Raw genomic sequence first — 22134 nt, forward strand, 5'->3', positions numbered from 1 at the left:
CAGCAGCCTCTTCTCAATCTACATAGCTACATAAGACAATGTTTAGTACATCTGAGACCCAGGTAAGAGATATCCAGCATAGGTTGGCATCCAAGCTATGAACTGCCCGCACAGAAATTACATTTAGGAAAAACTATTGCACGATGCTGTTAGGGACCCCTTTTTGTGATATTATGTTTCTATTTGGAAACACTGACTCAAATGATTCTAAAAATGGGGTCAGTGTGGTGGCTGGTGGTTGCCCTTAGGGAGGAAACTTTCCCAGGGTTATTCTTGGTCTCAGCCTTATCTGGGTACAGAAGAGACTGCAGGTAACTAATGTACTTGATTGCAGCTCTGAGGGTTTCCACTTTGCTGAGTCGTTTCTCCAGGTACTCCTCCGGCAGATGATGTCGGAGCTGGGCGTAGCCTTCGTTCACACATTTCACCCGCTGCCTTTCCCGCTCATTTCTTTTCCTGATAAAAGCCGGCCCATAGGAGTAGTTGCACCTTCTGTAATTTGGATAAGGCATTGGGAAGGAAAAGGGGCAGGGTTCACCATAATTCTCCATGATCAGGGAATCACTGGGAAAAGGCAGCAAGGGCAGGTCTTCAGAGTAAGGCGAGGGCGCCGGGGCCTCCGGGTACAGGTGGAAAGTGACCATGGGATCCAGATAGAAGGACCTGGTCAGTGGCAAGTGGGCAGAGTCAGAGAAGACAGGCAGTTTTTCTGGCAGATTAGAGTAGCTCCTATTGTCCATCACTTCCTTGTTAGCCTGGAAACATAATGAAGTTTATTAATTTGGCCAAATCAGAAGAGAGCAGATATCAACTTTCTCGGAGATCAATGTTTTAAAGACTTTTCTGCTTCGATGTGCAGTTTCTGAGCCCATTCTGAAAACAATAGTCTGTGGGGGGTAAGAGAGATTTTTGATGGTATAAGAAACAGCGTTAAATAACATTGACTCAATTTGTGAAAAAGTTATTCCCTTTCAATTCTCTTTCAATCCTTATGATTACAAAGACACAGCTTTAGGCTAGTGAGAATACATCTTCTACACTAGAATGCTTCCTAATCCTTCTCTGGTGGGAGCCTTCAACAAGCAATAGCATCTCACTAGAATTTAATAATATTTCACTCTTAATTTCTATTTATTGTGAGTTATACTGCTTTCACATTTATAGCAGTGAGACAAACTTTCTTTTAAAAATAAAATCTACTTGAGTAAAGAGTATGAATTTGAAGAAAAATAATAAGTACATAACAATAGAGGTGGAACCCAGATAATGCTGACTGTGAAGGTGTATGCAAATAACTGAAGTTTGAGAAACACTAAAATGCCATAATATTCAAATACACATTGGAAAAATTATGAACTAGTTAAATGATCACGCAACCTCACAGGAAGAGCCTCCTTAAATAATGCCTAATATGACAGTTGCAAAACCAAAAATACAAATAAGAAAGGAAGCATTTACTCTTAAAAAGTCACTATAAGATTCCTTTAAATGAGAAACTCCCCTAACACATTTAAAACATAGTCAATTTACGTGTTATTACTTACACACAACTTTAAGCATATTGAGTGAAGTGCATCTGGATTTAGGTGTGTTTTTTTTAATGGAATGTAAAGATATTATACCCCAAGTATTATACCACATTCCCTCTTTCTGAATAGAACTGCATCCAATGCATTTATTAAACCACCATTACTTTTTGCCTTTGACTATAATAATGTAGCCATAGCCAATTTTATAGGGATACTGCTGTTTAACCAGTTACCTGGGAGGCAGGGTAGTGCTGTGTGTGTCTATCTATCTATATCTATATGTATATATAGTACCAGGCATTGATTCTTTTCCTCTTTCCTTTCTTAACAGACGAATACTTGTGCAGCATCCCTTCCTAAATTGTACCTTACAGAAAGCCTGGATTACATTTTCCCTAACACTGGAAAATCAAACACTGATCTATCCAAAGCATATTTCTTGAGAGATGAAGAACATACCTACAGTTGAAAAGGAAAAGCCTCATGAAATCTAATTGTGGGCCTCCAGAAAAGAAGGAAAGATGGCTTTGTTAATTTTTCAGGGGTGTGATTTTTTTCAACATCGTTAGGAGAGAGGAATTGTTCTCTATGTCTGGCATATGTTAAAAAAAAAAAAAAAAGAGGAACCCCCCCCACCCCACCCCAAATCAGCCCTAATGTTTATGGGCAAGATTAGGTAACATTGTCACTTGCTTCTCTACCTGAGTGCAGCAAAAACTGTGCAGGCTACACTATGCAATGGGTGTAGCAGCCCCTAAGCACCAGAATTCAAGTGCAATAAAGTGTATTACAATTCCTGTGGAAAAGCCTATCCTACCTAGTATGGCTACCGAAAGACAAATGACTGTGGAAACAGAAAGGGCAATAGGGGATGGGGAATAGGAGATGAGGGGTGGGAAGGGTGAGGGGTAGAGAGGGTTATAATAAGTCATGGTGAAACAATCTGGAAAAAGACTAAATGCCAGGAGAAATTCTTGGGCATGGGGGAATGAGATTAAGTGTGATAGGTCCAATTAAACAAAAATCAAAACAAAGGAACAGGAAATGAAAAGATTCCAAATTACTGACCAAATGACCTAAAATAACTAACATAAAAATCTCTGGAAGATTAAAAACTAGCCAAGATTCTTTCAAAAAGAAAAGGCTGCTGAAAGAAAAAATTTAGGAAATTTTTGGAAAATTTTAGGAAATTCCCAAGCCAGGAATTCTGGAGGGTAAGAGATAAAGAACATGTATGGCCAGAAGCTACAAAATGATGTCACAATCGGTATGGAGCCTGTATTTCTACATTTCTAAAAACAGCAGAGCCTTCTTTCTGCCCATGGCTGACAAGTCAGAAGCGATACAACAGGTACCAAAACATAAGGCAGATGTCAGCAAAGCCAATTACACACAAGAATTCTTTGGGTATGGTTTTACCCTGATAAAGCATTTTAATACGGTCTTAAACCTTGACCCAGATGAAATCTGAGTAATTTATATATGCCACCGGGAATTAGAAGTTTCTAGGCTTTAATAAGACTTTGCATAATTCTTGGAAAAAGAGCCTGGGGTCTCTGGAGACACACTGAGGAGAAGCCTTTTCCATTAAGCATTTCCAAAAAGTTCACTAAGCAATGTAGTAGCATTTAAATATGATCATCTTTTATTCAAAGAAGAAAATATAACCACAACACAAGAGCGTGATAGAATAAAAAATGCAGTAACAAAGGGGATCAAGCTAGGACTTCTAGCGAGGCTGGACATGTTTGTAGAAACTAAGTAAAAGTTTTTAAAAGAAAGCAATGTAGACTCTTAGTGCTGGGCTCCACACTGCCAGATACAGGCACAACTCACAACAAATGCACTGACCCTGGGAAAATCTCAGGTTTCTGTCCTAGAGCTCTTCTGGAAAATAAAGGATGAGGTCTTACTGATAAAATCCTAAACAGATCCTGGATACTCTGCTGAGCATAAAAGCTTCAACTCTCAGAGCTATCAAAAATATCTAGCACGTGAAAAAGCAAAACTGCAACTGCACATATAATTGACTTATGGAATGTTAGGGATGCAAGGAACCTTAGAAATTCTCTTAGCCAGTCGCTCCTAGCTCGTGACTCAGCTAAGGCTGCAGCGCCAGTAGCAGAGCAGGGAGCACAAAACGCTTTCCACTGCTCCAGGTGACGTACCCACCAGCAAAATCTGAATCTTTCCACATGTAGGCATAGCTGATAATTTAAGATAATGGAATAAGCAGGTAGCTGACAAAATTCTTCACTGATCAGCAGTGCCTGGGGGTTTTCCTAAGCATCACGTCTTATTCTCTCCCAGGGCCGCTCTGGGGAAGAGTCTCTTACCTGAGGTTTGTCACCAAGATGCTGTATTTTGGCCTCAGTCAGACTTAAACCTGATTTATAGGTGATCATTTAGTAACATTATGCAAAGTAGCTTACAGTTAAACAGGACTGCTCAGTTCTGGTTTAGCTGTTTTTTCTACCTAACGTGTAGATATGACAACACACAACAATACTAAGTAGAAAGGTTTGCTTACAAAACTGACTCTTGTAACAAATTGTTTTGTAAAAAGAATGCTTCCCCATTCATCTGGGTTATATGCTTTTATATCAAAATTATTCATGGAAAGTACTTTTAAGTAATAGTCTCATAATGTGCAAATATTGGTCAATGTTCTTTTAGAGATTAAGGCCACAACCAGGAAGGTCAATATGAACCCACAGTTTATTGAAATACCTGTTAACTTTTTTTCCTTCTAAATAAACTATATTTTTTAGAGTAATTTTAGATGCACAGCAAAATTGAGCAGAAAGTACAGAGAGTTCCCATATACCTCCTGCCCCCACATACACGTACCCTCCCTCACCAATATTGACACATCATTATCACTCAAAATCCAGTTTATATTAGGGTTCATTCTTGGTGTTGTACATCCTATGGGTTTTGATAAATATATAATGACATGTGCCAGCACTATCGTATCATACAGAATAGTTTTGCTGCTCTAAAAAGACTGTGTTCCACTTATTTATCTCTCCCTGCCCTCAATAGCTGACAGTCACTGATTTCTTCCTTTTTTTTTTTTTTTTTACTGCTTCCATAGTTTTGCCTTTTCCAGAATGTCATATTGTTGGAATCATACAGTATGGAGTCTTTTCAGATTGGCTTCTTCACTTAGTAATATGCATTTAAGGTTCCTCCATGTATTTTCATGTCTTGATAGCTCATTTCTTTTGAGTGCTGAATAATATTCCATTGTCTGGATGTACCACAGTTTACTTATTCATTCACCTACTGAAGGACGTCATGGCTGCTTCCAAGTCTTGGCAGTTATGAATAAAGCTGCTATAAGTATCCACGTGTAGATTTGTGTGTGGACATAAGATTTCAACTCATCTAGGTAAATATCAAGGAGTATGATTGCTGACTTTATAGTGAGGATATGTTCAGTTTTGTAAGAAACTGCCAAACTGTCTTCCAAAGTGGCTCTGCCATTTGCATTCCCACCAATAATGAACGAGAGTTCCTGTTCCAGGAACTCTTTGTTCCCAATCTGTATACCGTTTATTTAATTGTCTTATTGTATTAGCACTTATTGTCAGTGTTCCAGATTTTGGTTCTTCTAATAGCTGTGTAATGGTATCTTGTTGTTTTAATTGGTATTTCCCTGATGACATATGATGTGGAGTATCTTTTCATACACTTATTTGCCATTTGTATATCTTCTTTGGTGAGGTGTCTATTCAGGTATTTGGCCTTTTTGTTAATCAGACTATTGGTCTTACTATTAAGTTGTAAGAGTTCTTTGTATATTTTGGACCATAGTACTTTATTTGATGTATCTTTTACAAATATTTTCTCCCAATCTGTAGCTTGTCTTCTTGTTCTCTTGACAATGTCTTTCAGAGCAGAAGTTTTTTATTTTAATGAAGTCCAACTTATCAATTTTTTCTTTCATGATTCGCACTTTTGGTGTGGTATCTCATAAGTCATCACTAAACTAACAGTAATCTAGATTTTTCTCCTATGTCATCATCTAGGAGTTTTATAGTTTTGTGTTTTACATTTAGCTCTGTGATCCATTTTAATTTCTTGAAGGGTGTTAAGGTCTGTGCCTAGCTTCATTTTATTTTATTTTATTTTCGCACAAGGATGTAGTTGTTCCGGCACCATTTTGAAAACATTTTTCTCCCTTGTATTCCCTTTGTTCCCTTGTCAAAGATCTGTTGACTGTATTTGTGTGGGTCTATTGCTGCGCTCTGTAGTTTGTTCTATTGATCTGTCTGTTCCTCTGCCAGTACCACGCTGCCACTGACTTGATTACTGTAGCTTTATAGTTAAGTCTTGAAGTTAGTGTCAGTCCTCTGACTTTGTTCTTTTCCATTAATATTGCATAGGCTTTTCTGGGTCTTTTGTCTCTTGATATAAGCTTTAGAATCAGTTTGTGGATGTCCACAAAATAACTTGCTGTGATTTTGTTTGGGATTGTGTTGACTCTATAGATCAAGTTGAGAACTGACATCATGACAATATTGAGTCTTCCTATTCAGGGACATGGACTATCACTCATGTAGTTCTTTGATTTCTCTCATCAGTTTTGTAGTTTTTCTCATATATGTTTTCTACATATTTTGTTAGATTTATACCTATTTCATTTGGGCAGTACTAATGTAAATAGTATTGTTTTTAATTTCAGTTGTTTTCACTGTTGGTACATACGAAAGCAATTAACTTCTGTATATTAACTTTCTATCCTGCAACCTTGCTATAATCATTATTAGTTCCAGGAGGTTTTTTGTTCTGTTTGTTTTATTTTACAATTCTTTTGGATTTTCTACATAGATGATCATGTCATCTGTAAACAAAGATTTTATTTCTTTGTTCCCAATCTATATACCTTTTATTTCATTGTCTTATTGTATTAGCTAGGATTTGCAGTATAATGTTGAAAAGGACTGGTGAGAGAAGACATCCTTGCCTTGGTCCTCAGCAATCAAGTTCCTGGTTTTTCACCATTAAGTATGTTAACTGTGGGTTTTTGTAGATGTTCTTTATCAAGTTAAGGAAAGTCCCCATTCCTAGTTTACTGAAAATTTCTTGTTTATCATAAATGGGTGTTCAATTTTGCCAAATGCTTTTTCTGCATCTATTGATAAGATCATGTCATTTTTGTTCTTTAGCCTGTTGATGTGACGGATTTTATTAAGTGCTCTTTGAATGTTCAACCAGCCTCATGTACCCAGCAAAAATTTTACTTGGTTGTAGTTGAACTTACTTACAACTTTTAGTACTAACCATAAAATCAATAATTTTAGGGGTTTAAAAAATTGTTTTTCACTAACCAAAATACCCATTAACAGTTCCTAAAACCTCATACTTAAAAATTTAATTTAATTCTAATATAATTTTTGCCAGGAATTTCTTAGCTCCTTCCTGCATTTTAATCTCTCAATTTATCAAAATATTTGTATCTTTCAGAGACTCACCTTAGTACCCATACATTCTCTCTCTCTCTACACACACTGTGCACACAGATAATTTAGTACCAATATTTTAGTACCAATTTAGTACCAATATTTTATGACTATACTGGTACAAAACAGTATAGTCTCGCAACAGGATACAGAATGCCTTTGCATCTTCAAGTTCATCATACAGCAAAAGAGGGAGGAGAGAAAAGTTAGGAGACATAGATACATTGGTAGGTGTTTCAAAAATTATTTTTATTGTTACATTCCAAAGAGGACATAGGAAGAAAAAAGCCAGTTATCCAATAACTATAACACCTATCAGAAGGAGGCACCCAGAACTCCAGAACTCATTCAAAGCTGCACATAGCTGCCTCTCAACCTGACCAGAAATACTGACAAATGTGTGTATGTCATCAATCCAGGGAGGCTTGGGTTTAAAAGAAAATTTCTTTATTGCAAGTATCCAAGTCCTTAGCATTCGTCCTTAAAGATATTAGAAGATGAGAAAGACCACATACTCCAGGACTATGTTTAGTCAATACAGTAAACTAGCAAATGGCCAGTTTATTCTGGGATGCATTGCATCAGACATCACAGGACTTGAAGAAAATCTGTATTTGTAGAAGAGCCATCAGGCATTTCCGATCTAGTTTACCATGAAGTACAGCCACAGGCCAACCAGATACCTAGATAATAGAGTCAGTGCAAAATTCAAAAGGGATAAGTTGGGGCTTGGATGAGGATGGCTACACTGCAAAATACAAATGAAACTTGAAAACAGAAGGTAAATCTATTTACAAAAGTTTGTTTAGTAAAGTGACTTGAGAAAAGTTATGTTAGGCAGTTTCCACGCATCCCTCCCCTTTCCTGCCAAAGAAAAAACACCTGAAAATTATCTTGAAAACCAAGTTAAAACTGTGTGGTGAAAAAGAGAGTGCTTGTTCCAGGTAAGGGACTTCAAGATATTTGCAGGCAGACTTGTTTTTATTTGTAAAAGTCACAAATAGGAAAAGGTTTAATGTCTGACTTTGAGGTGTGTGCTTTTAAAAAGGTCTCTATTAATATGTTAACAAGAAAAGGAAATACCAAGCCCGTTTTTTTTGTTTCAGGTTTTGAATTTTTCCAGGAGGAGTTGGCAAAACAACAGAATATTAAAACATAACCCAGGAAAACTCAGTCAATTTTTTCCAGTTGTCTGCCTCGTTGCTTTCTAGTTACCTTGAATTTGATTCCCAATTAGCTGAGGACAACATGACGGTCAAAGACGGATTTTCGCTGTTCTTGAACTTGAAGTTTCCAACGCTGTTGTGCATACTCTACCTTATTCAGCACATTGGCTCGACTGCGGGAGCGGGCCAGCACGTCGTGCGCATTTGCAAAAGGCTGGTGATCCTGAAAGCCCAGGAATGGAGAACATCAGAGACGGCATGATCAGTGTAAAACACACACAAAATAGTGGGTATCCAGCCACAGAGATAGAAGCAGCTGGATTTTTCAAAGAACAGACCCAAACAGACCATCTATTTGGCCAAGCACTCCTAGGCAGTCAACTGCCAGAAGTAGGATGAACTCAATCGCAGAACAGATGGTTCAAGTTGCATAAGTGATGAGGAGTTATCTGTGAAATGTTCCCCAAGTCAACATTTCCAAAGGCATTTCCCTTAAGAAGCAGGGACCAAGACAAACAGTGGTCATTTGTGTTAAAGAAAAGCTTCCCTAGAGAGTAGGGGAAACGAATCTATTTTCATATTAATATCTACATGCTACAAATATGGAAAGTACAACTTTTCCTTGCTTTAGTCAATGCTATACAGCTAATCCATGGCAGAGGAAAAACCTGTCTTTTCATTTCCTGACTCCCATTATATTAGAATTGTTGGTTGACAGCTTGGGGCCACATTCCCCAGGGAACATGAGTGGACAGGATCTTATCTCGGTTGGTTTTCATCTCTCCCTATACCCTCAACACATACACTCAATGAACTTGTTTCCAAAAGCTTCCTCATTTCCCCCTTCCCCACTCTGAAATGAAAAGAGACATAACTCAAGTGCTACACTACTCTCTATTACCAAGGACAGTGGGGAATTATTACTTCAGCATTTCTATTCGATGAACACTTGAATATTTCATTGTGGAACACTTAGCAGCCTCTCTGCTAGTTGCTGCCTTAGGAAAGGGGCTGCTGAAGGCTTACCCAGGTACCTTGAGAAAACCAACCTGGTCAAAGTTAACCAGTGCCACTGATGTTTGTAGTCATTACACAGGAAACCACTGTGCTAATCTACCTGTGAATGCGATGTAAACACAGCTGCCTAAATGACAAAGCATTCAATACTATTTATTGCTTTTGTTTGCCTTTTCCTTGATCTCTTTTTCCGAAACCTCATTTAGCAAAGCTTCTAAAGGTTCCAACATAGGATCTAAGTCACAAGTGGTACTTCTTAAACTAAACTATACCTCTAGGAAAGAAACAATATTGTTTTGCTGTACATGTTTGCAAAAGCCCTATTATACATTCAGGGCAGGAGTCAGCATGTCTATGGAAAGCTATACACAACCACATAACAATATATACGACTGTAAATATGTGGTGTTACAACACTCGGTCTTCTTTTTATACCAAGACATTTACACAATGACTAAATCTCAAAGAGATCAAAGAGTTTTCTACAAAGGATCTTTCCCTGCCTTCTTTACCAAAATTCCCTCAACTTTTCACTTAATTTAGGAAACAGCTGTGCAAACCCCATTATTTTTTTATTTTTAACCTCCAAATGAAAATAATAAGAACAACTTCATAAAGTTAACAAATTTTCAAAGATGTAAGAAACAAGGTAAGGAAAAAGGAAGGCTAAAGTTGTTGGATTACTCGATTTCCCACAAGGAAATAAACCAATTCAAGGTCATCTAACAAATTAGCACAAACACCAAAACTTAGCTCACCTAACCTTGACTTGGTACCATATTGTCTAAACATACTGATTTTGTTCAGGTAGAGTAAAATGACACTATAGGAATATCATGATGGACTTGTATATAAAATATTATCACCATTGGTGTGTTTTGACATAAACAAGACTAGGAAGAAGGATGTACTTTGTCAGCAGAGCACCTCTCAATTTCATAGTCTTGTTATCTACTCTTCAAGGTAGGGGGAGAAAAGTCTTAAGGAGCAAATTTAAGGATTAAACAAACCAGTAATCCTTTTGGTCTGTTCTCCACCTATCAGAACAAGATTGAACTAGTTGCTCACGGTCATGGATGCGGGGAGAATGCAAATAGAGATTTACCCTTTTTATATGTTTGTTCTTTTTACACTTGATAAAATTACAACAAATACAAAACATGTTTTAATGTAATGCTTTGACAATAGCAATGATGTGTCATGGATATATGATACAGTAAATATTGCGACGACTTGCAGTGAGCTTAACTATTTGTACTAACTCTCACTTGATTTAAAATGCTCTACCCTGAACAAAAATGAAAACAATTTAACTGAGAATCTAACAAAAACATTTTAAAAAGCACACACACATATATATATATATATACATATATATATGTATATATACATATACATATATGTGTGTGTGTGTATATATATATATATATATATATATATATATATATATATATATACACTCTCATCTTGGATAAGCAACAATTGTAGGAATTTAAATTTAACTTCGTTTTGTACAGTTGTTACCATAAATTCACAGCTATGATGAGAAAACCTCCTCTTCCCACAATCAGTTTAACAGATAGCCAAGAGTCACCCAGACCTCTCAGAAACAATGTTCTCAAATGGTCGACTTACACACAGAATCAATCACCGGTGAACAAAAAAGTTACTAAGCACATGACCCCACCAATCACATGCCTTTCCTACATGTTTTTGTCTATACATTTGTGCATCCATTTCTTTTATGTTCTTTGTGTATGACATTGATATTGTCTATTCCTAAAATCAGGAACCAGAGATTTCATGTGGTAAGTAAGGAAGGAAAGGATGTGGTTTAAGTCAGACTTTCTATGTATGTGCCTTATAATAAAATGGTTTAATATGGCCTTTGACACATAACATCTTCATATGTTAGTTGTTCTCAACTGGACATGATTTTGCTCCCCAAGGACGTCTGACCGTGTCTGTGGATATTTTTGATTGTTCTGATTGGGATGGAGGATGCTATTGGCATCTAGGGAGTAGAGGTCAAGGACGCTCTTAAATATCTTACAATGCACAGCACAGCCCCTACGACAAAGAATCATCTAACTCAAAATGTCAGTAGTGCAGAGGCTGAGAAAAACCTGTCATGTGGGAATGAACCTGGGTATGATATCTGAGAGTCTACTACTTCTGGTTCACAGCGTCCTTTCCTTCTAGCTCTCTCACCCCATCAGCCCCACTATGCCTGGTGTCCGACCACATCAGAGCTCAGTCTTGACCTTTATACCCCAGCCTATCAGTCCCCTCCTGGAATGCTTCAAAAATAAATAAGCAATTCTTATATGATTAAAAATAAAAGGGGGAAACACACTATTAGTGATTTATTTTACATACCCATTTCTGTTTCATCTCTTTACTGCTAGTATTCAGCACAGTATTTGATAATAAAAAGTTACTCATGTATTATTTGAATTCATAAAAGCAGCAAGGGAAAAATAAGTAAATAGAGGTATTTCTATGGAAGCTCTTGACAAAACAAAAAAATGAAATCTTTCCCAAATAAGTTGAGTATTCATAATTGATATTCACGAGACACCAATGTATGGATCAAAAAGCAGGCTCGGTGTGTAGTTATAACTCAAGCCATCCAGTCAGGATCCCCTTTCCCATCTCTCACCAACAGATCCACAAGCCATTCCAGAGTAAAACGACTTGTGACTGTGGTTGGCAAGGGCTCACCCTGGCTTTAGGTTTTGGAATTGGTTCTTGAAACTCTACTGAATTTGATCCACTTTAAGGAACATAGTCCAATAAAGTAATCCAAAATCAAAAGTAATTTCTAAAAAAATTATATATATATAATAATGAAAAATAGCTGAAAATTTGGAAACAAGCCCAAATAAGATGACAAAACAAGTAATACAATTCTCCAAGCTATATCGAATAACAAGTTTGTGGACTATGTCAATTTCTGGACATTTTTGAATGAAGTAATAATGTTAACACAAAAAGGAGACCACAAAACAATTGATGCACTAATTATACCAACTATATGTACAAACATAAATGTGTTTGAAAGATAGGGAGAGAATCTGGAGTGATGGTTTTATTTTTCTCTAGAGTTAAAGGTCACAGATTTTTTTAAAGAAGGAGAACAGGAAACATAAAACATCAGCAGGTTATCCAGCTTCACTTCATTAAGATAAGAACATCCCCTTCACTAAAGCCTCTTTCCCTTCTGTGATATTTAGTGATGCTGACAGGAAAGGTGTTCAGGCAGGAGCTTGGGGAGAAAACTATCTCAGGTGCTTTTCTCAATTAACCAGGGAAGGTACTGAAAATTGAGCCCTTGATACTGATGGGCAAGGCCTCGTATAGCACATTTACCAAGGTTCATCAGTTTAAACCACCATATTTATGGCTCTACGAGCAGTTTCCTCATAAGGAGACATATACGAAAACGAGAAGTATCTTTAGCTTCTCTAGTTGGGCATCTGCTCCAGCACATGAACGTCTCTATGAGACCGTTTTTCACTTGCATTTTCCACCAGATAACGGCAGAGACTGGCAGCAAATAGCTAGGGCCTGCTGAGAACTTACCCCAACATCGTCATCGCTCTGTATTAGTTGTGAGTGTCCGAATAGGCGTCTCTTCAATATGGGCTCAACCAGAGTCAGGTACACCATGTACAGAAGCAGAAGGCCCAAAATGGACAGATAAATTATAATGGTAACCTAAAGGAAATTGAAAATAAGTTACATCTCTGTTCAAGCCAAGCAATCAGAATTTTGTATAACAGTAAAGCCACAGTGAGGACTGATCTATCTGCTAAGCATAAAGAATTTCTATACAAACCAGATTCCAACATTAAGAAACAAACTCAACTCTGCACCAAGGTATTAGTTAAAGAAGGAAGAAAGCATTTTGTCTTTGGGACTTTTTTATGAGTCTTCAAAACTCCATCTTCACCTACTGCTAATCATTTGTCACCACCTGGCATAGCAGTTCTCTTTCTCACCTGAAGCTAGTGTCCTAGATTCAGCAGTACTGCTGCCAAGACAAATTAAAGGAGCCCTAATAGAAAATGTAATTCAGATGAATTTCAACAGAATACCCTTTTAGACCAACTTAGGTATACAAAAATATGTTTTAAGCCAGTGATTTTCTTGAGCTCTAATTTGTGTGCTAACACCACCCTCCAGTATGGCTATAATTAAACACAGACAATACGAAATGTTACGGAGGATGTGGAGAAACTGAACACTCATATGTTTTTGGTGGAAATGTAAAATGGTACAACCAATATGGAAAACAACCTGGCAGTCTTTTAAAAGTTAAACATAAATTACCTCTCTAAGGAATCTACCCAAGAGAAATGAAAGACATGTATGCAGATATTCGTGACAGCATTATTCATAACAGTAAAAATCTGGAAATAATCCAAATGTCCATCAACTGATGAATGGATAAATAAAATGTGGTATATTCATATAGTAGAATGCTATTCAGTAATAAAAAGGAATTAAGTACTGACATGCTACAACATGGATAAACCCTCAAAACATTATGCTAAGTGAAAGAAACCAGTCACAGAAGACCACATATTGTATGATTCCATTTATATGAAATGTCCAGACCTGTAGAGACACAAACCAGAATAGTAATTGTCTAGGGCTGGGGGTAGGAATGTGATTAACTATAAATGGGCATGAGCGATCTTTTTGGGGTGATGGGAATGTTCTAAAACTGGATTTTAAAAAATTGTTTTAAATTTGCTAAAATTTATAGAATTGTACACTTACAATTCTATACAATGAGTGACTTTTAGGGTCTGTAAAGCATGCATCAAAATTTTTGTTTAAAATAAAAAAGTACAGTGAGGGTTTCTCTAAAGGACGGCACCCTGCTGGAGCAGGAGCTCTGCCACTCACAATGGAAATCTTTGTAACTGTTACAGCTGACCACCCCAGATTCCTCCTGAGGCCTCTTTTTGAGAAAGGAATGGGAAGCTCAAAAAATAAATAAATAAATAAATAAATAAATAAATAAATAAATAAATAAAGGGAAGAACTGTTAGCCACCACAATAAAGTAACTGAACTCAGTAAACGTCCGAATGGTATTGAGAGTAATCTACATTCCATTTCCTATAGCAAATAAAGAAAATAAATCTTAAAATCCAGAAGTGATGTTTCTAGAATAGTCACTATGTAATTTTTTCTAACAGTTTGAGAAGGCAGGAAGAAGAGGACCTAACCATGCTGTTCTTTCATTAGCCTTTGGCACACATGACCTACAGAGAAGCTGGGATATTTTTCTGGGACGTGCTAATTACATCATAGGGCATCTTTTGCCACTTCACACATCATACCTATGTAACTCTCCTAATTAAGCCGCAAAGCATCTCAATGTGGCAAGCTGAGAGCAGGCCCATTGTTCCTTTGGGGGTGGGAGTTGGAGATAAGAAAGAAGGAGGTAAAGGGGAGAGCAGTAGTTTAGATAACTAAAATAGAATTCAGATGTCCAAAATTCTTTCTTATCTTGACACCATCAAGAATTATTCCAGAAACAGAACAGATCTTTTCTTTACCTTGATGGTTACAGAGCTTCTTTCCTCATATTTGCATTCGCAGCGTAGACAGTACGCTTCTACATCAGGCCCCCGCACAGGCATGGGGTCCACAACATGAAGGCAATCGCTGAAAAAAAGAAGATACAATACTGCTTAAGGCTAGCTGGATTTTCTGCTCACACCAGTCAAAACTTTCCTGAGATCCTGAGTAATCTCTGAACTTACCCAACGAAAGAATATAAGGAACAAATAATCAGTAAGGGAAGTGAAACCATTTCCTCTCTTAATATCATCAATTGGTAAGATTTAAGCATCTACAAAATCATAAAGACACATATGTAGTAACTATTTTGAAAAGTGCTACTGTTAGTTAAAAATGCACCTGAAAAATCCCAAATGGGATAAAAAACGGCTTAGCAGATCAAGTCATATTCAGACTTGTTCAGTTACCAAGTAAAACTGCTTTAAATGATTTAAAGTAACCTGGGGCTTTGTTCAAATATGAGATTATCTCTTTTATGAATTAACTAACATCATTCTTAACAGCCAGTGTGGTATATGAATAACTAATCACACTTAACAGTTGATAAATTCTGAAACTCTGAAACCTGAACACTCAAAACTATAGTAAGAAACAATTACTTTTATTAAGGAGCAAAAATCTATTGAAAAAGCATGGAAAAGGAGGATTAGGACAATGAAAATATTTTAAAAAGAAAAATGATTACTTGGGAGAAGTATATCAAAAATAATAAAAGGCTGAATATTTTTATTGTTGGATGCTGCCTGTTTATTTTTCTCTATTTTCCAGGCTATTTATTTATGGCTTATGAAAACTCAAGTCTATCAAAAAAATCTTTTCCCAGAAATTTGCCAATTCTAGGAAATAATTAAATTATTACTCTCCCCAGCTATTAAGAGCCTACTACTCTGATTGCCTTCAGCAAAAATAGGCAAGGCTTTCCTGTCCTGCAGCCAGCTCCTGGGCAATTTTCTTCCCTTTTGTCATCTCTTTACTAGGCATTTCTGGCTGCCACAACAATTCTGCCATAGCTTCCTGTCTCATCCCACCCATCCTACACGGGGACACCCAATGCTCTAGGCTGATTCTTTCCCTTCGCCCTATCAAAACATACTTTTTTGTGTTCCATCCCTCTGAGCTATGGCATAAGAAGAAAACCCAAAATGGCATAAATAATAAATGTTCAATCAGTTATACTTAACAGGTAATTTTAACCAAAGTAGTATGTAATGAAAAAAATAAGTCTTCACTGGTAGAATTTCAAATATGTCCCACAACATATAAATGTGTGATATCTGTTCCAAACATATAGAAGAGCAGGACTGTAGCAAGCTGGGTGCAGGCATACAATAGGCAGAGGAAGCTAAATCCCATTACAGAATCTATCTCAGAATCACAGAGCCCATCCAGTCCAGCATTCTCAGGAGTCATCTGTACAAGATCATAGAGTAAACTAGTAGCTCCAAGGACCAGAATCCAGGGCTCCTGCCTCCTAGATAAGGCCCCCCTGTATCTCTCTGAACCTCAAGAAAAATGAGATTTATCTCCTATTTAATTTCTTATTTCAGCTTCAGAAGCCTCAGTAAAAATACATAAGAATTACTTGGGAATATAAGTGCTGAGTATTGAGTGTTCTTTTTGAAGTACAAATCCAGTTTAATAACGAATAAATACTGAGTGCTGTGCAGCAGTTGTGCAGGGTTGGAGAGGAAGCAGGAAGATTGGTTCTCACTGGTCACTGTAAACAGAAAACGCTAACCGCTTTAGGAACCAGGCAACACCTCCCCCTAGTGCCCCAAAGAGGAATCACTGGCTTTAAATCACAGCCCAACACAAACCAGAGAACTCAAACTTTTCTTAAGTCACACAGAGGGAGTCAAAGAAGAATTAAAGCTAACAACGGGATAAAACGGAGGCCAGAAGGTGAAACGATATCTAGGGCCAGACAGATACTGGAGGACTCGTAAAGCCATGATTAATCCGTGATTAATCACCGTGATTAATCAAAGCTTGCCTGCCCTTGTGCCAGTTAAAAACTTTCAGTGACAGCTGGGAATCCATCCTCAGTAAAAGGCTCAGCTGCAAAACAGAAGCAAGGAAGAGGGGGAAGAAAAAATCCTAAACAAGCTTTGTCTTCAACTGTTTATTTTCAAAGCTCCCTCTTTTGACCAATAACCAGGGATGAATGACATGATTCTGTCTGAACCTAGAATAACAAAAAGTCACTGAAAAGATTAGTGCTAAACACTTAAATAGTGAGTTTACTTGCCATTGAGATAATAGGCATCATATTCTATTACTGATAATAGAATAAACTGTAAGTGCTCAATATATTTGGAAAATTTATAGGAATAACTTAAAAACTTATTGTATCATGTAAACTAGCTGATATAAAACCTATAAAAATATAGTTAAATTACTTTGTAATATGAGACAGTTTAATTGAACATGGAAGTTCACAGAAAGTTATCAGGAACACAATTATCAAATATCAGATTGAACCAAAATGAGAAGAATAAATAATATCAGAAAAAGTAAACATGCTCAAAGGCTGCCTTTTCTTTTTCAAAGTCAGCTTGGAATATCGTAACCGAACGAATTTAATTTTGCTTTCAAACTTTTGCTGTTTAAAGTCAAATACATGTGAAAGTCTGTAGCATTTGGAGCTATTTTTCTTCTATGCCTATCCTCGTAATTTTCTACTCTGGTTACTGCTACAAACCTCCAAACATCACAATTCCATGGGAAGAAGCCCATCCATCCTGCCACAAAACAACTGCTTGCCAACCATTTCAAGGCACGCATAGAAAAAGCTATCATTTGTAAGGTCCACTGAGATAAACAGAGAAGGCGGCTGGTGGCTAGCCAGTCAGGAGCCCAGTCATCACAGGCCTGCCTGATTACCCCACGTCTGAATGGATCGACATCTTAGCACATCTGTAACCTTTTCATGGCACACCAATTAGGAAACTCTGATAGACATGGCTCATTCCCATTCCTTCCTGAGCTTTCTCCTATATTTGGCAATATATCTTCAAAACCTGCAAGTTGTAAAAATTATAACATGGATAAATGAGGCTTACCTTCCACTGAAAAGCCAGAGGAAGGACCAAAATTTAAGGGGGCGCAGGAAAGTAGATATCAGTAGTTTAGGTGGCACCAACTCAGCCACACCCCCACAGAAAACCCTCTCTACGGGGGCTTAGTGTTTTGCTATTAATATATTCCCATAGGCTTACATCATGCACTCAGGGTCTTACTCTGACTTTTTCAAGTGGAAAAGGAATTTGATACTTTTGCTTAAAAAAATACTTCAAACAATAAATTGGATGAAAATTCTGGACTAAGTGATAAACACGAAAGAAATTTGACAGGTAATTCAGTAACCCAGAATACTTACCAATCCTTTTGGGATATGTTCTTATTATAAATATGTCCAGGATTATCTTTATAGGGAGGGCAAATACATTTACATCGAACATCCTCGAAATCCTGTAACCAAAATAGAACTTAGTATAGCTTATTGACAATTTATCATCAATATTTTTAAAAACTGCACCATATCCATTTTGCTAAGCATCCCTGACAAATATTCTAAAACTATTCACTTAAAACTTTGAGAGATCCAAGTTTTTAAAAGCCAACAGTTCTTTTTGGTAATGCTAATGAATCACTGTAGACCGTTTCCCCGAAAATAAGACCAGCTGGACAATCAGCTCTAATGTGTCTTTTGGATCAAAAATTAGTAGAAGACCCGATATTATATTATTTTATTTATTATATTTTATGTTATGTTGTTATATTACAAGACCTGGTAGACCGGGTCTTATATTAATTTTTGCTCCAAAAGACACATTAGAGCTGATTGTCTGGCTAGGTCTTATTTTCGGGGAAATACGGTAGTATATAAAATCATTTTGAAATAATACCTAATATGTGATCTGTGACTTATTAATCACATTTATGGGTCAGATGACAATCAAATTGTGCCAACATTATCGCCATCTGCCTGGCAGCAGAAAGACATAGTAGACGGTTAGCGGTTCCTGCAAATAAGAATGCTGATTATAAAAGGATGGGAAAGAATCAAATTAAAAAATACTCAAAAAAACAAGTCACAATTTTTCTATTCACCATCCTTCCACCCTTTGATAGAAAGGCATTAATATGGATAAAAGGGGTTGGGCCAGATTCCTATAGAAGGGATGAGGTGTGGCTCATTGGTCCCAAGAGGACCAGGTGCACTGCATATATATATATATATATATATATATATATATAGTGGTATGTCTGGTAGAGCTGTTGACAATTCAGTCGGTGCTTGGTGCTGGAATTTGTGCTCAATGAGGTGGATTCAGCTAAGTGTAAGACATGGTTTCTGCCAGGCATCAGGACATGCCCTAGTAAAGGAGACTGACAAATAAGTCCATGATTACACTACAGCACCTAAAGTGATGACAGGAGATATGTAGAGGGTGCCAGCAATGTTTTGAAAGTCAGGAAACTTGCTGCTCTTCCTCTTTCTGGTGGGAGGTAGGGAAGCTATCAAAAAGAATCCCTGATCAAGAACCCCTGATCAACCCCGCCCCCCATATTTCTGCCTGTAAGACGTCTTTCCCAGCCCCTATAAAGATATTATAGATTAAAGCTCCTATTTTTAAAAAAATGCAACTGTCATTCTGTTATTCCCATCACATTAATGTGAATCCCTTCTGTTTTCCCCAGTAAATGAGCTAGCTCATCAAGGAGGAAGAAACGTGTGAAGGGCAGGTCTGGAGAATAGGGGCATAAAGGTCAGAGAGCAGAATGACGGGCTAGAAGGGCCAAGATGAGATGGATCAGACGAGAAGGCCAGAACCTCACCCACCTCTCCTGTAGTTTGGATCCTAAGAGAAGGCAAGAAAGGGGCCAAGAGATCCTGGAGGGAGTTAGATGAGGATATTAGGTCTGCGAGAGGGACTCTGTAGGTCCTATTGGGAAGGAAGGCTGCCCAGAGTGGCAAGTTCCCACAAGGAGAAGGGAAGCTGCTCAGGAATGAGTTGAGATGAGTTCATTCCTAAGAAGGAAGACTTCTGTGAGATGAGGGCTTTCTGTCATTTGGGCTTGTGGAATGGGGGCGGGATAATAGTCTGACAGGCTGGTGGAGGGTGGTGGTAGACTGTTAGAGCTTAAGAGTGGAAAGTCGAAGTTCAAGTCTCCCAGAGATAGAAAGGTAAAATTTGAGGCGGGTGCTGTCGGGGCTGAGAAGGGAAACCCCAAGGAGGTGGAGGAGTTGCAGTCCAGGCTGCGGGCACTATCAGGCCTGGGTGGAGCTGGGGGCCGGGGCGGGGTATCCGGGAGGGAAAGAAGAGCGCACAGTCAGGGCTGCTGCTGGGAGCGGAGGCGACGGCGGTCAGACTGTCAGGGCAGGGGGGCGAGAGTGCTATCGGGCAGGCGGGAGGGTGACGGGTGGCGGGGGAGGCGGGGTTGCCAGGACTGAAGCTAGGGGTCGAGCTGTCAGGGCTGGGAAAGGAATGGGGTGGGGAGCAGGTTGACAGACCCCCGCCAGGAGGGAGGCAGGGGAGGAGCTCCTGTCTGGAGCGCAGGCTGGGCGGGACTCACCTTGGCGGCGTCTGACAGCTGCACCAGCAGCAGCACCGACAGCGCCAGACAGGACAGGCTGAGCAAGGAGCCAAGACGAAGGAGGCCTCCCCACTGGGTTGCCATCGCTGCGAGACCCAGCAGCCGGCACAACCCGGAGCCCCCCGAGACCTGCTCCCGGCTCGGGCTCAGGCTCGGGCTCCTCCGCCAGCACTTCCGTCTGGGCCTTCGCGTCACCGGCCGCGCCGGGTCAACTGCAAAAAGCATCCGCCCCGGAAACGGTTCCCGGTGCGAAGGGTCCGAGGCTGCGCGGTGCTGGCGCCGGCCAGGCCTAGGCTCGGGCCCGGGAGCCGACGGGGGCCTCTCTGGGGGATCAGCCTTGGCCCTGCAGAGCTTTGGGGGGCTAGGATAGCTTTCCCTGGCGCCGAAGCAGTGGAAGCTGCGGACCTCCCGTGCGCTGGGAAGTCCTCCCAGCCAGAGAGACCCTCCGCCAGGCCGGTGTGTCAGATGCAGACCTACCGCGACCCCCGCGAGACCGGAGCCATTCGTTGCGAGACACCGGAGGCCTGAGTGAGCCTAAGGCGCCGGAATTAATGAGACGGCGGCCCAGCCCTGCTAGCGCAGGCAGGGCGGGTGCTAGGCGTGGAGACGGGTATGGGACTGGCCGAGCCATCCCTTCCCGGGAAGCCCACCCGTCATAGAGTCAGGGATCTTCTCCAGCACTTTTGATACTAACCTGCCGCGCAGGCGCCTCCCGGACGCCATTCTCCGCAGGGTTTCTAAAAATCTCTTTGAGCTGCCTCCGCGGGTGTAGTCTCCTGGGAGTCCTTGCTTGCCTGCCGCTGGGGGCTGGCCACCTAGGTCCAGCCTGCCCGCAGGAATCGGGATACAGCGGCGGGCTGGGCTGGGCTGGGCCAAGTCGGGCTCCGGAAGGTGTGGAGTTGGCGAAAGTACCGCCCTAGTAGCCTCCTCCGCCCAGGACTTCAGAAGGTGGGTGATGGAGGCGCTACAATCCTATTCAGGGCGGCTCGCCAGTAAGTGTGGGGGTAGCGCTAACCCATCTTTCTCCAGTGCGGGTCATCCAACGCAGGTAATTTAGGAGAAGCCGGGACATGGCGCATTGTCTCCAATTAAAATATTTTTCAGTTAGTGGAGACAGAAGGGGTTGGGGGTAGTGAAAAGGCTACAGAGCTCATCACACCACTGCGGACTTGCTCAGTGACCTTGGGCAACACTTGCTTTTTCTGGGCCTCTGGTTCTTGGCTCAATATGAGGAGATTAAAGTCTTTATGTATGGATTTCAAGTTCTCCCATAGAATACCCGTGTTTCTTTGATAAACATTTTTTTAAAGGTGGTCTTCTAGTTTGTGGGAGTGTTTTAATTAACAGCATTTTCCTCCCATGTTTCTTGTTTAAGCTGGAATCTAACACAAGAAGGTGTCTGATACTGCACCAAATGTATTTAGCCCCTTTCAGTCCCAAGTGGCAAATGATACCCACCAGAAGTCCCAACCAGAACGGGAGGGGCAGGACTAGATGACCCTTCACAAAAACCCCTGCAAGCTGCCCTATGAAGACGCCACCCCATCACATTGTGAAATATCAAGTCTTTGTAGTGGGTGTTCTGCTGGCCAGAGGACACTCTGGAGACACTTGGGGTCAAACCTTGATCTGGGATTGCTAAAAGCCTGCTGATTAGCTAGTTTGGGGTCCTTTTAGGGTTAATTGTCTAGGTCTAGCACCTAAAGGGAGTGCTTACTCTGGATGAAACCTCATAGGCCTTCTCTTCCTTCTT

The 22134-nt window shown here is 39.6% G+C and overlaps 3 protein-coding genes across 4 annotated transcripts in view; all 3 read right to left on the reverse strand.

Annotated features, from left to right (window-relative positions):
* The window catches only part of LG06H11orf16 (linkage group 06 C11orf16 homolog), a 20059-nt gene extending 11709 nt beyond the window's left edge, over positions 1-8350 (reverse strand). Inside the window, exon 1 of the mRNA XM_074335962.1 lies at positions 8213-8350. The gene's annotated coding sequence lies outside the window, so the exon portion shown is untranslated. The remainder of the gene's footprint in view (positions 1-8212) is intronic.
* Positions 198-740, reverse strand: ASCL3 (achaete-scute family bHLH transcription factor 3). Its single transcript, XM_019728678.2, has one exon. The coding sequence runs from the start codon at positions 738-740 to the stop codon at positions 198-200; it is 543 nt and encodes a 180-aa protein (XP_019584237.1).
* TMEM9B (TMEM9 domain family member B) lies at positions 7226-21235 on the reverse strand. Of its 2 annotated transcripts, XM_019728654.2 has the most exons (6): positions 20361-20590; positions 18160-18251; positions 14756-14864; positions 12766-12900; positions 8213-8386; positions 7226-7680 (listed from the first exon to the last, which is right to left on the reverse strand). In XM_019728654.2, the coding sequence occupies exons 1-5, from the start codon at positions 20463-20465 to the stop codon at positions 8231-8233; spliced, it is 597 nt and encodes a 198-aa protein (XP_019584213.1). In that variant the 5' UTR covers positions 20466-20590; the 3' UTR covers positions 7226-7680; positions 8213-8230. The 2 variants fall into 2 exon arrangements, with proteins under 2 accessions (XP_019584213.1, XP_019584223.1); XM_019728664.2 differs by lacking the exon at positions 20361-20590 and adding an exon at positions 21076-21235 and having other exon boundaries at positions 7226-8386.
* Positions 21236-22134: the final 899 nt, after the last annotated feature.

The sequence above is a fragment of the Rhinolophus sinicus genome, linkage group LG06 (assembly GCF_036562045.2).
Source record: "Rhinolophus sinicus isolate RSC01 linkage group LG06, ASM3656204v1, whole genome shotgun sequence".
NCBI classification, from domain to species: Eukaryota; Metazoa; Chordata; class Mammalia; order Chiroptera; family Rhinolophidae; genus Rhinolophus; species Rhinolophus sinicus.

Excerpts from the sequence above, each read along its gene's own strand:
- ASCL3 (XM_019728678.2), bottom strand. The coding sequence starts at position 740 with ATGGACAATAGGAGCTACTCTAATCTGCCAGAAAAACTGCCTGTCTTC.
- TMEM9B (XM_019728654.2), bottom strand. The coding sequence starts at position 20,465 with ATGGCAACCCAGTGGGGAGGCCTCCTTCGTCTTGGCTCCTTGCTCAGC. Across the intron at positions 18,252-20,360 it reads AGCTGTCAGACGCCGCCAAG|GATTTCGAGGATGTTCGATG; the intron begins GTGAGTCCCGCC and ends TTTTGGTTACAG. Across the intron at positions 14,865-18,159 it reads AACATATCCCAAAAGGATTG|CGATTGCCTTCATGTTGTGG; the intron begins GTAAGTATTCTG and ends TCTTTTTTTCAG.